Consider the following 14,297-nt stretch of genomic DNA (forward strand, 5'->3'; position numbering starts at 1 on the left):
AGTCAACTATTCCATCAGCTGAGATAAAACTTATCTGACTTAAGCTAAAAGTTTAGAACAACATCCAATGCACGCAACCCCCGATTTATGCATATTCAATGTATGTGTGATTGCACATACATGCCAAACACAGAAGAAACCTGAAAACGTCACAAAATGGGGCAGAGCGAGAGGGGGCAGAGGTGGGGTGAGGGCTAAATGGGGTGTTTGCAGGCTTTTTCAATGGGATTTCAAATATGCACCATTTCACTGATGCGCACGGTGACCTACTGCACTTTAAAGCACAAACACGGCAGGAACAGAGAGAGAGCAGGGAAAGGTATACCTTTGGCCAGCAGCAACGTGGTTCTCCACTGGGACAGATGAAGCAGTGAAGACCTTTGTTTCTGAAAGCTGAGACATGGGGGTGGAGAGAGAAAGAAATTGAATTTTAGCCACATTAAACACACAATTCTTTTTCAGGAGACAATATTCACGAGAAAGACAAGAAGGGACATGCTGAGCAAGACAAAGTGTTCCATCTAGCCAATTTGCTTGCCTCAGAACTATGGCCCGTACAAACGGATTTCAGGAAAGAAACTGATACAAAAAAGGGGGTTCTCAAGCCTGATAGGAAATTGGCCTCCCCTCAGTGTGTGTGTGTGTGTGTGTGTGTGTGTGTGTACCTTCCCGCTCTGGCGGGAAGGTAAACGGCATTTCCGTGCGGTGCTCCGGTTCACCAGAAGCAGCTTAGTCATGCTGGCCACATGACCCAGAAGCTGTACGCTGGCTCCCTCGGCCAATAAAGCGAGATGAGCACTGCAACCCCAGAGTCGGCCACGACTGGACCTAATGGTCAGGGGTCCCTTTACCTTTTACAGTATATATAGGTGGAGATTGTCTGGTGCCATGACAAAGTGCTCTAAGCTCCTGGGAAGAAGGGGTGCATTTAAGCACATTAAAGAATTGAGGGAAGTTACAGCAGAAGAGTCTCTCAGTAAAGAGGGTTTACAGACTAGTGTTAAGTGGCCAATACGTAACAGAAACCAAAGGCACATGCCGGCCAAGGAGAAGGCAGGGATGTGAGAGGCAGAATGCTATGCTAGCCTGAAGCGATCAGGCCAATGCCATCACATGACAGCAGTGGGGCCAGCTCAGGATTCAACAGATCCCACTCACTCACTTTATGATAGCCTAGAAGGATAAATAAGATCCCATGAGGATCTTATTTTTTCTGATGCCCAGGTAACCTATAGGTGGGTCAGTGGTTTCTTGGGATAAATCCCGAGTTGAACTGTGTAGCACTGTGTCAAGCAAGCTCCAACCCCTCCAAAAGCAATAAAAGGCAGAAGAGTCTCTTCTCAGCAAGATCAGCTACCTTATCAGTCTACAGACTGCACTGTCCTTGTGGCCAGAACTGATGCTACAGACTGGCAATCATTTTCAAATGGGTGATGGCTCAGAGAGCCTGCTGAGGACGGTGGCATTTATCAGATCACATGATCTTCCCAGCAGCTGAAAAGTTTTTTGTTACACAGAATCCAATAAGGCTTCTGGGAAGCAATTTAATCTGCTTCTGGGCGAGCCCAATCATGGCACAAAAGCAAACAACAACAAAAATCTCTCACTGGCACATTGGCAAGTTCCTCGAAACAAACAGATGATGAATTGTGGTTGCCAGTTGCTTTGCAAGAGTGTCGTTGCCACACTGAGCCCCTCTTAGCAATAAGCATCTGTTCAGAAGCAAACTCGGAGGCAGGCTGCAGATTTAAATGTGTCCATCATTCATCAAATTCACACAGTATTTGAACCAAAAAGCTTCTGCGCAGCCCCAAATTACCTAAGAATATCAGTTACCAAGGATGATCAAGGGATAAGTGCCCCTTTCACACACTACTTGTGTACTTTCCATGAAGGAAGAAGTAGAGTGGATGGGATGGAGCAAAGTGGGAAATGTTTTTCTCACATTTAATTTATTTGCTCAGTTTATATCCCACATTTGCCTTTGAAGTAGCTCAGTCAACAGAACTAAGGAGAGAATTTGTGTAGTCCTGCTTTTACCATTGAACTTGGGGTACTGTTCAAACATTTCTTTCCAAAGAATCTTTGCAACGCAGCTTAGATGAGATTTGGCCAGCCCCGCTGCAGCAAAGGTTCTTTTGAAAAGAGACATTTGAACAATATATCGGGATTAAAATTAGTCAAAGTTCAGGCAACGTTCAAGACAAGGTGCCCCAAAAACTAGCAAAACATTCTAGGTAGCTCATTCAGAACGAAGTGGCACTGGCTGGTCAGAGAATCAATTCAGTGTTCCTGCCTACCCAATAATTACAGACTTACATCTTCATTCCAGTCTTCAGCAGTCCATTCTTCTATTGTGTTCTTCCATGCTCCTATGGCAATAAAGGAGAGAAAAGGCAATCAACCCACAATTCCTGATGCCATACATCCCCTTTGATAGATCCATCCCTAAATGGAAACCCATGTGAAAAGAAATAGAAGTTTAGGGTAAAATTTGCAAGGTATTAATTACCATACTTATTATGATAGCTTTCAGCCAACCTAATGAGTCCTCCATTAACACTGTCTAAATTCAACAGAATTATTATTTTCTGAAATAGCTCAAAACAAGCCCACAACTGCCTCCCAACGCTCAGGGCATCTATCTGCTGGTGCTGTCATCAATGGTGCAGTGTTTTAGGATAGAGATGAAGGCTGGCAGAGTAAAGATTAGGGAGCATAACGTTTTCCCCCTACAATTTATTTTGAAAACCCCACTGTTGCATTTAAGGAATACTCAAGAGCAGCATAGGCCAGATTGCACCATACAGTTCAAGCAGTGCCCTCTAAGTTTCTATTCAGGTCATGTGTAAAATTGTCTTCTGTCACAGCTACGTCCTACCTGTTGCCAACATCTTAGAAAAAGAGCACAGACTATCTACTTTCTTCATAATGACTTGCCCTGATCTTGTACTGAGCCTCTGAAATCAGTTGGGAGCTGGGAGTAGGGAGGTTGCCATTGCATTGGGGCACCTCTGAAGCCCAATGTGACTACAGGAGCCAAGCCCGAACCAACACTGTGGAAGGGCAGGATGTGTAGCAAACACAAAATCTAAGGAGCTTCTTTTACACACACACACAAACCCCCAGAATTCTCTTACTGAGGTGGTCCCAATCCCTTCCTCTGCCACTGTAGTACAAAGGTGACCACAGAAAGCCTCCTTTTTAAGATAAAGGATCAGAATCAGCAACACAATTGCAACAATATTCGAAGGCACTTCCCTGCCTTCAGTTTTGGAAGCCCAAACCTCTTATCTATATCCTGTGAGGACATGCACATGCGCACACTACAATGTTGTGTTTTAATGTTGTAACCCGGGTGAAGCACATTATCATTATGAATAAGCGTAGTAATATTTTTGCTAATGTTAACTCTGGCACATTTGTAATTCTCAAATCTTCGGTGGTGTTGCCTCACCTGTTCCATCATCTGCCTCATTCTGCCCAGACTCCCAAGATTCTTTTGTTCCAAAGCCATCTGTAGCAGAAGACTCCGTATAATCTGCAGGGTTAAACGTCCTACAGGTCAAGAGAGTTGAGAAAGTCAGAAATATACAGAAAGATGAGCTTGTGTACCTGCCTTAGACAGAGTAAGACCATTGGCTGGTCTAGCCTAACACTGCCTCTTCCAACAGGCAACACTTCTCTGGGAAGTTGAGGGCACTGACTCTAGGGTCTTGTGCAGGCAAACCATGTGCCACTATGAACATGCACACCCAGCAATCATAAAAGAAACCCCTTCTTTAGCATCACTAAAACTGGATTAGGAGGTAGGTAAATGGGAAGAAACTGCTTCCTATCAATTTCTTAAATGGTTATTACTAACAAAATAGAATGTGTCAAAGTTTCCCTGTGGTTGGTCTGCAAACTGCAGTTTGTGCAGACTGTACAGAACTTGCACTTTTAGCCAGTATCATGTAATATTTGTTCTCCACCTGTCTCCCAGGGTGGCAGGACCTACGCTTTGGAACTCCCTGCCTATGGACATTAGGCCAGCAACCTCACTGTACTGTTTTATAAAATGGTCTGGAAACTAAAAACATCTTCACTAGCTGCCAGTGCATTTCTGGGTGGGATTCAGAAGGCTGGTTATATGGGTCAACATATTTGACTTGTTCACTTGTTCGCTGGAATAATCATCTTATACCCCACTCTTGGGAGGTCAGACAGGTAACAAGGAAGGGCCATTTCAGTCACAGTACCTAGGCTGTGATAAACCTTCCTAGAGACATTCCCTTGCCCCTCCATCCTGCTACCACTTTGTTGACTGCAGAGACACATTAAAACATTTATAACAAATTAATTTTAATGAGAGACAGCTTGAGGGTCCTTCTGCTTATATTATAAAATGGCTTAGAAGCCATTTGGGCATGTAAGCAGTACTGTAAGCATGCAACTTATGCACGTGTTATGCTCCAGGGATCACATATAAAGCCAAACTCACATATATTCTAATAATAATAATAATAATATTTATACCCCCCCATCTGGCTGAGTTTCCCCAGCCACTCTGGGTGGCTCACAGCATACATCAGAACATACTAAAACATCAAACATTGAAAACCTCTCAGCAGGTGGGATGGTCAAAGTCAATTGTCCTGGAAACCCACCTTATTTCCAATTTTTAAACTTTTTTTTTTGCCACATATACAAAGCTGAATGCGCACAAGTTAAATTTGCAGCCTTACTGTATATAAATTTAATAATAATAATAATAATAATCATAGCTGTTTATTTTGGTATAGTCACATCAATGGTGTTTCCACATGGTCTTCTATTGATCTGAATTGCATTTTATATATATGCTTGCCACCTTGTAGACTATACTGTAAAACAGCAGGCTATAAAGCAGTTTAAATAAAATATACTCCCTCCTTGCTGCGTGCAGCAATATCTGTGACCTTGCACACTCCCACCCAGCTCTTCTTGTCACATAAAGGCAGCATGAACTGGGAGATCCCACAGCTATCTGAACAGGAGAACTCAATGGCTGAGGAAACATGGGATGGAATAACAACGAGCGAGCAACCTTGTACTGAATAAACCTGTACAGCTGGGTGTGCCTTCTATATGCAGTGAGGAGGCCAACAAATCCCTGATCTCAATGCATTCCAAAAACATGGAGGGGAGGGGCAATTTAGCCACTACTGTGCTTCTTAAAAGCATGTCTGCTTGTGCCTCAAAACTATCCTTTAGACTGACTGTGCTCATGTTGTAGCGTACCATGAGGGAAGCAGGAAAGAGTGCCAAGGTTGGTAAGTTTTTAACTGCACAGTGAGAGGCGTTGCAAGTGAATGAGCGAATGTGCGATTAATTTGACACTGCCAGATGGTGCCAAGGAGCAACCACCACCTACTGCCAGCAGAGGATGTAATTTCAGAAACTCTCAGCTGGAGTATAGTTGGGGTGAATGAGCTCCAGTAGTCCTTTTAACTCCTTATCCGCCATGCCCTGCTGCCTACGTTAGATGGCAAAAACACCTTCTGCTCATGGTTCCAACAGTGCTGAGATTGTGACTTCCCAGGGGGTAAGCATGGTGCGCCAAAAACAAAGAAGGGTCTTGCAGCATCTTAAAGACAAACATATTTATCATGCCTTAAACCTCAGTGGGTGAGCCCACTTCACCAGATGTGCATTGGGTGGGCAGCTAATATAACAGCCACCATTAGTCACCAATTCTGAGGCTAAGAAAAAAGGCTACCAACACGACAGCCGTGCCTATGAATATCTCAAGAGCAAAGCTAGGAAGACTTCATACTTTCTAAGGCAATGCTGGTTGTTTTTTTATTTGACACTCTTTGATTTGGATGTCAATTTCTTCCATGGTGTCCTAAAAATTCTTAACACAAGGCCAACAGATACTGCAGTCCAGGTTAAATTTTACATTCAGATTATTTAAACCCTTAACTTTTATTTTGCATCTCCAAATCCTATCAGGCACCTGCAAGTGCTATTTTGATATCTACAAAGTATCTTCAAGGGCACCCTCCCCATATTAGCAGCAATATAGCACAACCATTTTGTGCTATCCATGAAGTTGCGAAATGCAATTGTGCGTATGCTGCTCAAATCGTACATGTCTTAACTGCAGCGCCTGTGAGGTTTTCTTGTTAGAGACTCACAATGCACTATAATTTTACAGGTGTACCTAAGTGATTGTTATAATTCTGTTATGAATATATTAATAGCATAATATTTTGTTTTGATACAGAAGTTATTCAGGCTGTAGTAGTGAAGGCACCTATTTCACAAGGACTTGGGTGTTTCCACTGCCTTACTTTTATAAAGTTTCCTGATATCAGGATGAAGGGAGTCAGTAAGTCCTCTCAATACAGTCAAACATTTAACAGATTCTCCATTACATGGATCTGTGTAATTTCTTTAATACAAAGTTAAGCAGTGTTGACAGGTCCTATTTTAGCTGATATATTTTCTTCCACTGACATGGTGTAAAGAACCTACCCCATGCCTTGGGCTGAAAACCTCCCTGCTCCTCTTCCTCTGCCACGTCCAAATCCTGTGGGAAGGAAAGAGCTTCATTTAAAAGGGTGAAAAGTAGATATGCTGAACATTCAGCTCCCAAGGTTTCAGGAGGGGGGGTCAACATGAGATAGTAGGGTCCAGCCATTTCTCCTCTTCTCATTTCCTTCAGAAACAGCACACTCTCTTCTTAAACAAGGAAGCAAGACAACATGACAGCAGAAAAGAAACTCTTTTTTTCTATCCTCTTCATAAATACCTAGAGGGAAACCCAGATAGTGGCAGTGTGGCGCAGTGGTTAGAAGACTGGGAGTCCAGAATTGACATCCCCACTCAGCCATGAAGAGTGACCTTGGAGCAGCCACAGTCTCTTCACATAACCTACCCCACAGGGTTGTTGTGGGGATAAAATGGGATGGGGCAGAACTTACTCTTTTACCCTGAAGCTGCAAGAAAAGGAGACTGGGGGAGAGTTATTTTTTAAAGATGCTAGATCCAGTTTGAAAACAAACCCCTTTGTTATACAGTGGTACCTTGGGATGTGATGGGATGGGATCCATTCTGGAGCCCCGTTCGCATCCCGAACGGAACGCAAGAAGTGATGGCGCGTCTGCGGGTCACGTTTCGCCGCTCCCGTGCGTGACGTTATTTTGAGCGTCTGCGCATGCGTGAGCAGCGAAACCCGGAAGTAACACACTCCATTACTTCTGGGTTGCCACAGAGCGCAACTCAAACGTGCTCAACCCGAAGCACATTCAACTCGAGGTATGACTGTATGTCAATACAGTGGTACCTTGGGTTAAGTACTTAATTCGTTCCGGAGGTCCATTCTTAACCTGAAACTGTTCTTAACCTGAAGCATCACTTTAGCTAATAGGGCCTCCTGGTGCCGCCGCGCCGCCGGAGCACAATTTCTGTTCTCATCCTGAAGCCAAGTTCTTAACCCAAGGTACTATTTCTGGGTTAGCGGAGTCTGTAACCTGAAGCGTATGTAACCTGAAGCGTATGTAACCCGAGGTACCACTGTACTGAAGGTATATGAGATTTCAGCCAGGCCCTGAAACCTATTTTCCAAGGTGGCCCTCTTCACAACTTGCAGGTTAGGATCCAATGATTCTGACCCACTGTGCCTTAGTCCCCAGAACCGACTTATGTGGTCTTCAGTCCTATAGAACTATACACTCTCTCCAGACTCTTACTATAATGTTGGCCCCTTTGCATGAAAGCTTGGTACTAATGAGCAAACAGGCAGCTAAAATAACAGAAGACTGCTGGCCAGCTGGGGTGGGAGCAGGTTAGGAAAGGATAAGAAAAGCCTTACTTCAAACAAACCCCTTCCTCTTGTACCCACAATCTCATCACAAGCCTCCCTCCCACCCACCTGCCTGTTCTTTTTGCAGCCTTCCAGCAAAACAATCTCTCCATCTATTAAAATACTACACTGTTATCACCGGTCTACAAGGACAACATCTTCACAGCTGCACTACTTTGAAACACTGAACTGAAGACAGCCTAACCAAACACATTTCTGCTTCCTGAATTCTACAATGACTGTTTTTAATCATGTGGTCTGGAAGAGCCACCATCACACCAACCAAGGGTGACAAACTGGACAAAATGGATGTTTAAAAGTGCAGGTACAAGCCTAAAAATGCAGGCAGAAGCTACCGGTCTTCAAGCCTCAGCATTTAATTTGGCCATGCCCTCAACATGGACACAGTTTACAATACAAGCCACATGTGAAAGGGTGATGGCATGCTTCAGCTATGAAATACAGCAGGGTATTCTTCTGCATGTTTTTTTAAAGATATTCCCTGAGCTGAAAGTACTTCAGGCTTATCTTGCATCAACTGCAAAGGAGATGCTGGTTTTCAGCAATGTCCCAGACTATTCTTAAGCAGGAAGCACCAAGATCCTAGTGCTTATGCCAGTAGTTAGGCCACATTCACATGGACAAAATGCAAACAGCACTCAGGTCCTGCTTGGGAGATTCCCCTAGACACTGGTTGGCCACTGTGAGAACAGACTACTGGGCTAGATGGTTGCCTGCATGGCTCACAAGTCCTGCAGCCCTTTAGGGGCAAGAAAAAGAATTATCAGGCAAGTAGAGCACGGGGTTGTAGGGTGGAGGGCTCTTAACAGAAGCTATTTCTTGCAAGGTTCCTTTTTCAAGAAGGGGAAACAAAAATATTCACAGGTTTGTCTTACCTCTCCCTCTGCTACGTTTCCCACGATCAGAAGGCCTCTCTCCTTGGCTGTTATCCACTCCATTCTCCTCTACTCTAACTAGATGTGGGAGGAGAGATACAGAAAGCAAAACGTTACTATATACAATATGAATGCTTGCCCACTCAAACAGACTTTTTGTTTTTTCAACTGCGCAGGAGACAGAATCACACAGCAAGAATGGAAAGGGTGAGGGGTCCTAACAAGACACAAGGATTTGGACTTGCAGGTGCTACTCTGCCTGTTAGCTTAAGCCTTGGTTCACTGAGAAGCCTACAGAGATAAATGGTTTGATGATACCATGCCTAAATCTTTCCACAAGCTCCTGCCTTGAATATAAAGTGTCTTTCCTTTTATCAAGCTATATATTTTAGGACTCTGTGTTCAATATGCACATCACTGGCCTTGTTTTTATACTGTGTTGCTGTTTTAGAGTGTGTGTTTAAGAGTGATGAGCGTTTGCTGTTTTTGAATATTTGTGAGCAGCTCTAACAGCTCCTTTGAGGTTGAAGAGTGAGTGGGCTATAAGTGCCCAAAATTAAAATATTTGATCAGCTTTCAGACATTTTTCATGTGCCCATACTCAATACAGAAAATACACCCCCAATATTATTATTGTTTGAAGAGGAGAAAAGTGTCATTAAACCAAGCCAGTACCAGGTTCTCACGGCTGTGTAAATTGTACCCAAACTAGGCAAATCCTTTTGTTGAAGAGAAACAGCTCTGCGTGCATAGTTTGTGGTTCTTCCCCCAGTGCTCTACTGGAAACATACAACAAAGCAACTCAAGCACAACACGCTCCTCTGTGAACGCAAAGGCAAACTAAGGCAACCGCGTTCCTAGGAGCAAGGTGCCTGCGCTTACACTCTCGACCACGGCTGCCCCCTCTTCCTCGTCTGCTGGAACTTCCCCGTCCACGGCTCACTTCTCTGTCCCCTCGCTTTTCTCTGTTCTCTTTGTTTTCTGAACTCTCTTTTCCAAGACTTTTCTTCTTTCCTCCCACTGTCTCCCACGAAGTCTATTTGGGTGGAGAAGGAAAACACAGAACAATTCAAAAGGGGTTTAAAGACTGCCTTGAGAATATCTTCCAGTGTAAAACCTCTAAGCTCTATGGGAACCCTTTCCAGCCCTTCAGACATGCAAGGTCCATTGTCAGACAAACCCTCGGGGGCACCTGCAAAGCCTAGAAACCATCAACACTAATCCAGCATCCTTGGAATGGAATTAATCCCTGTGGCATTTTAATGGCAAAGTATTTTTACAGGGACAAACTTTGTGGCATTAAAACAGGGTCTTAACATTATTTACTTATTTATTTAAACTGTAAATAGGCAAATCAAGATCCAGATCTCACACACCCCAAAATACTATAGTCCTGATTAAAATCACCCCTCTCATCCATGGCTATTTGGCACAGGAGTGAGGCTATCACTCATGCTAAATATTATCAGAGGTAGGTTGCTGTTTTTTGGCAAAAGCCTGGTTATCTACTTTGTTAAAAAGTCCATACAATGTTGAGCCACGTGTTTAATACCATGTAGGTGTTTGGCTCATAGCCTCTTTCCTTACTATTAATGGCAAAGGCAGGACATATTTAGCCCCATTTCATAAGAAGGTATCAACTTGCCCACGATCATCAGCACAACTGTGTCTGAGAAGGGGATGGAACCCAGAACTGAAATCTGCCTCCCCACCTTCTTATATCAGCCTTCCCTAACCTTGGTTCTCTAGATATTGTTGGACTATAACCCCCAACATCCCCCAGCAAGCATGGCCAGTGGACAAGGGGGATGGGGGTGTAGCCCACCTGCACCAGGGCTATGCTAATATCTCATGACTGACTTTGGTATTGTATCCCAACTAGTCTTGAGAGACATTCCCGCATTACTGTTTAGGGTACAAAACCCTACCGTTATACTCTGCTGTCTCATTTCATGTGGCCCCGATGGGTGGTGGAAGTGGGGATTTTTTTGACTGCTCAAGTCTTGCAACAACTGCCAACATTCACAATGTTCAACGATAAAGGGGGAAATTTCCCAGAATATCTTGTCTATTGGTTCTTGAGTTGTGGCACATGCGTATGCTGGTTAAGCAGCAAGAATTGGCGGGCGGGGAGGTGAGTTTTGCTGCTTTTTTGGACTAATTTGTACTTTATTTTTATCCACTTTCCAGGCAAATACTGTCTCCAAAAATGTCTCATATCAGTTCAAACAAAAACAAGATGCTGTTCCACAAGACACAAATGATAAAGGAGCGGAGGGAGAAGGCGGAAGGAGGAGATCAGTCTGACAATGCCAATGGTGGTATATAAATAACGACTGAAAATCCAGTTGGTGCCAGGCTGGTCTTCCCTTGAGAAAGACATGCCCAGAGCTTTGTCACTCAATTGTTAATTCTGAATGAATGTAACATACAGGTATTTGCTTGATCTGCATAGCTTAACCTGAATTACAAGGGGAATATCCTGGCCCAAACAGGACTGGTCAAAGAGCAAAGCATAAATCCTAGCAAAATATACCAAGAAAAATATATGCACGTCTCAAAGTGACTTGACTACCAAAATGCTTTCCACCAATGTCAACCCCCAACTCAATAGCCAATTTGCCAGAAAGCAAGAGAGAACCTAAATGAATCTTTCCTGCACCCATTAAGAGGCCCAAAAAGCTTTTGCTTTTCTTATGTTCCAAGGAAAGAGAACCCCCTGTGATGCTGGCTCATGGAGCAGTTGGGATGGGGGGGTGAGGTTTAGGTTCCATCCCCTAACAGTGTGCAAATCAGCCCAGAACATGACGAGCAGGAAATACCAGCTGTTTTTATTCTAGAAAGTCCTGATTTAGGTAGTGTACAGTCTCACTCCAGATATGAGAGTGAGACTATGAAGAAGACTTATGTCTCTGTTGTCCCAATTCAAAAGGTAGATAGTAAGCTCAAGAGGGCATCACAGTCCCTCACAAACATATAGTGATAGGTTTTCTTGTTTTATCGTAATAAAGCAGGCAGAGAGCTCTCCACCCTCATTCCACACACAGTGAACCACAAAGGTCAGAAGTGGGGCTGATTTCTTATCGAAATTCTACAGGGCAGAAGAAATAGTAGAGGAGTATAGCAGGACAGAAAAATGAATCTAGGTGATAATTACAGTGGACTGCTTTTTAGCATGTGGCACTCTAAAATAGGGGTGTGCAAAAGGTAGATAGTAAAACAGGGGTGTGCAGAAAGTAGATTAGGGTTCTACCAGTAAATTTGCAGTGATTTGCAGTGGATCAGCAAGGATTCTGACACCAAGTTATTTAATAAGAACAACAAGACCTTCTTATTGTTCTTATTAAATAACTTGGTGTCAGAATCCTTGCTGATCCACTGCAGACTCCAGTACTTGAACAAACTTTTGCAGGAAGCGAGTCTAAGGAACTGAGGCAGATAATGGTGATGAGGGATGAAGTTCTAGGCCTAACAGACAAAATAAAAACTAACAAAGCACCAGCCTAGATGGCATCCACCTGAGAGTTATCAAAGAACTCAAATGTGTAATTGCTGAACTTCTAACAAAATGTAACTTGTTCCTCAGATACTTAACTGGAAAACTGGTGAAAAGTATTGGTAAAGATAAAATAACCAAGCACAAAGAAGAACAAGCCTTGAGGAAGTAGAGCCAGCACGGCTTTTGCAAAGGCACGTCCTGTCTCACGAACCTATTCAGAATTATTTGAGCGTATCAACAAGCATATAGATAGAGGTGATCCAGTTGGCATAGTGGACTTGGACTTTCCAAAAGCTTTCAACAAAATAATTCACCAAAGACTCCTGACTGAGTAAGCTTAGCAGCCATGGACTAAGAAGTGAGGCTTTCTTGTGGACCAGTGAGTGGTTAAGTAACAGGAAACAGAGTAGGGAAAAATGGACAGTCCTCCAAAAGGAAACACGTTGAAAGTGGGAGTCCTGCAAGGATCAGTATTGGTACCTGTGCTTTTTAACCTGTTCATAAACAATCTAGAGCTAGGGTTGAGCAGTGAGGTGGCCAGGTCTGCTGATGATACTAAACTGCTCAGGGACTGAAATGTTCCCAAAGCACCACTCCAAACAGGGCTCATTAGGAAAGCAACTGAAAAATAAAACTTCCAATATTATAATATCGTTATACAATCTATGGTGTAACGACATTTAGAATACTGTTTATACCGTTCTGGTCACCTCTACTGGTGTGCTATAGGATAATGTTATTACCTAAGACTAAAGAGCATCAGAAATTGATACACAAGAGATGTTATGGCTGTGACAAGTCAAGGCACCACTTTGTGACTGTGATGTCACGCAGCAAAATAACCTCAGGCTACTTAAAATTCACCAGCTCTTTCCAGTGTTTAATTTCTTGGAAAGTTCTTGACAGCAGGGCTCAAATCTGTTTAGAAATAATTTCTTTTGCCAGTGATAGACAACTGAATTTCTTCCAGTTAAGATACATATTAACTGAGTGAGCTGGGGGCCAATTTCAGAGTTTCGTTAGTTTTAAAAGTTTTTGAAACCTACATATAACAAAGTTGTTTCTAAAACGTAAGTATTTGACATCTTTCTTAGCTTGGCCACAGCTTTTCATTCCCCAATGAAAAGCAGGAAGTCTCCATGTGTTAACTCTTCAGGCAAGGCTACTCTCAAGGCTTAAGAAAAGGATCTAGAGTCCTTACTGTGTCAGAGTTCCCTTCCAGCAAGATATTGATTGCTCTGTTCACATCTCCATTACAGTCATGTAGAGCCACTATGCAGTCATCCTGATTCTTCCCAGTCACTTCCATAAGCTGGAAAAAAACACAAATATATGAGTCACGTTAAAAGAGACCTTGATAACACGACAAAGGGAGTCTAGGCAACAAGTGGAAAAATAGGTTAAAAATATACCTACAATTATGTATACACACACACCATCCCAAAGGCACTGGGTGGGTAGCAATACAAATTGCCCCAGGCCTCAGACAAGTTCTGCATGGGCCTGGTTATAGCACTGTATTCAGCTAAGTTTCAGTCAAGTGGACCCACTGAAATGAATGGATCCAAGGTAAATGAATGGATCCAAGTTAATCATGGCCATTAATTTCAATGAGTCTACTCTGACTGAAACTTAGCTGAATACAGTTCATAATTATTATTATTCAAGCTGAAGTTTTAGTAAGCAAGTGGACTTGAAACAGGCTTGAATTAGCAAAGGGTATTCTCCACCAGTGCATGAAAGCCAACCCGCCCTCTCACCAGGGACAGGGGGAAAACATATACCTGTTTCACTTTATCCTCAAAGTCTGCATCGTTCTTATCGTAGATCATCTGAGCAAGGCGAATTTGTTCCGCTGTTGCCTGGGAAGCACAAACAGATCGGTTATAGAAATACACACGCAAAGCCAAAATTTTCCCCAAAATGCTTGAGTCTCCCGTCATTTGTTCTTTTGTTCCACGGGTGTGGAACCTGCGACACTCCAGATACAGGTGAATTACAACTCCTATCATCCCCTGGCCATGCTGACTAGGGTGGATGGGAACTGGAGTCCAACAAAACCTGGAAGTCT

The 14,297-nt window shown here is 43.2% G+C and overlaps 1 protein-coding gene across 8 annotated transcripts in view; it reads right to left on the minus strand.

Moving 5' to 3' along the window:
- The window catches only part of UBAP2 (ubiquitin associated protein 2), a 77,296-nt gene that overhangs the window by 39,757 nt on the left and 23,242 nt on the right, over positions 1-14,297 (minus strand). For 7 of the 8 annotated variants that reach the window (XM_083465759.1, XM_083465755.1, XM_083465756.1 and 4 more), the window contains exons 3-10: positions 14,011-14,088; positions 13,428-13,538; positions 9,610-9,763; positions 8,728-8,805; positions 6,502-6,556; positions 3,458-3,558; positions 2,320-2,372; positions 326-393 (exon numbers count right to left, since the gene is read on the minus strand). In XM_083465759.1, the coding sequence (XP_083321885.1) occupies positions 326-393; positions 2,320-2,372; positions 3,458-3,558; positions 6,502-6,556; positions 8,728-8,805; positions 9,610-9,763; positions 13,428-13,538; positions 14,011-14,088 (698 nt within the window). The remainder of the gene's footprint in view (positions 1-325; positions 394-2,319; positions 2,373-3,457; positions 3,559-6,501; positions 6,557-8,727; positions 8,806-9,609; positions 9,764-13,427; positions 13,539-14,010; positions 14,089-14,297) is intronic. The other variant, XM_083465762.1, reaches the window with a different exon arrangement.

This window comes from Podarcis liolepis, assembly GCF_965112155.1.
Source record: "Podarcis liolepis genome assembly, chromosome: 11".
Lineage (NCBI taxonomy): Eukaryota > Metazoa > Chordata > Lepidosauria > Squamata > Lacertidae > Podarcis > Podarcis liolepis.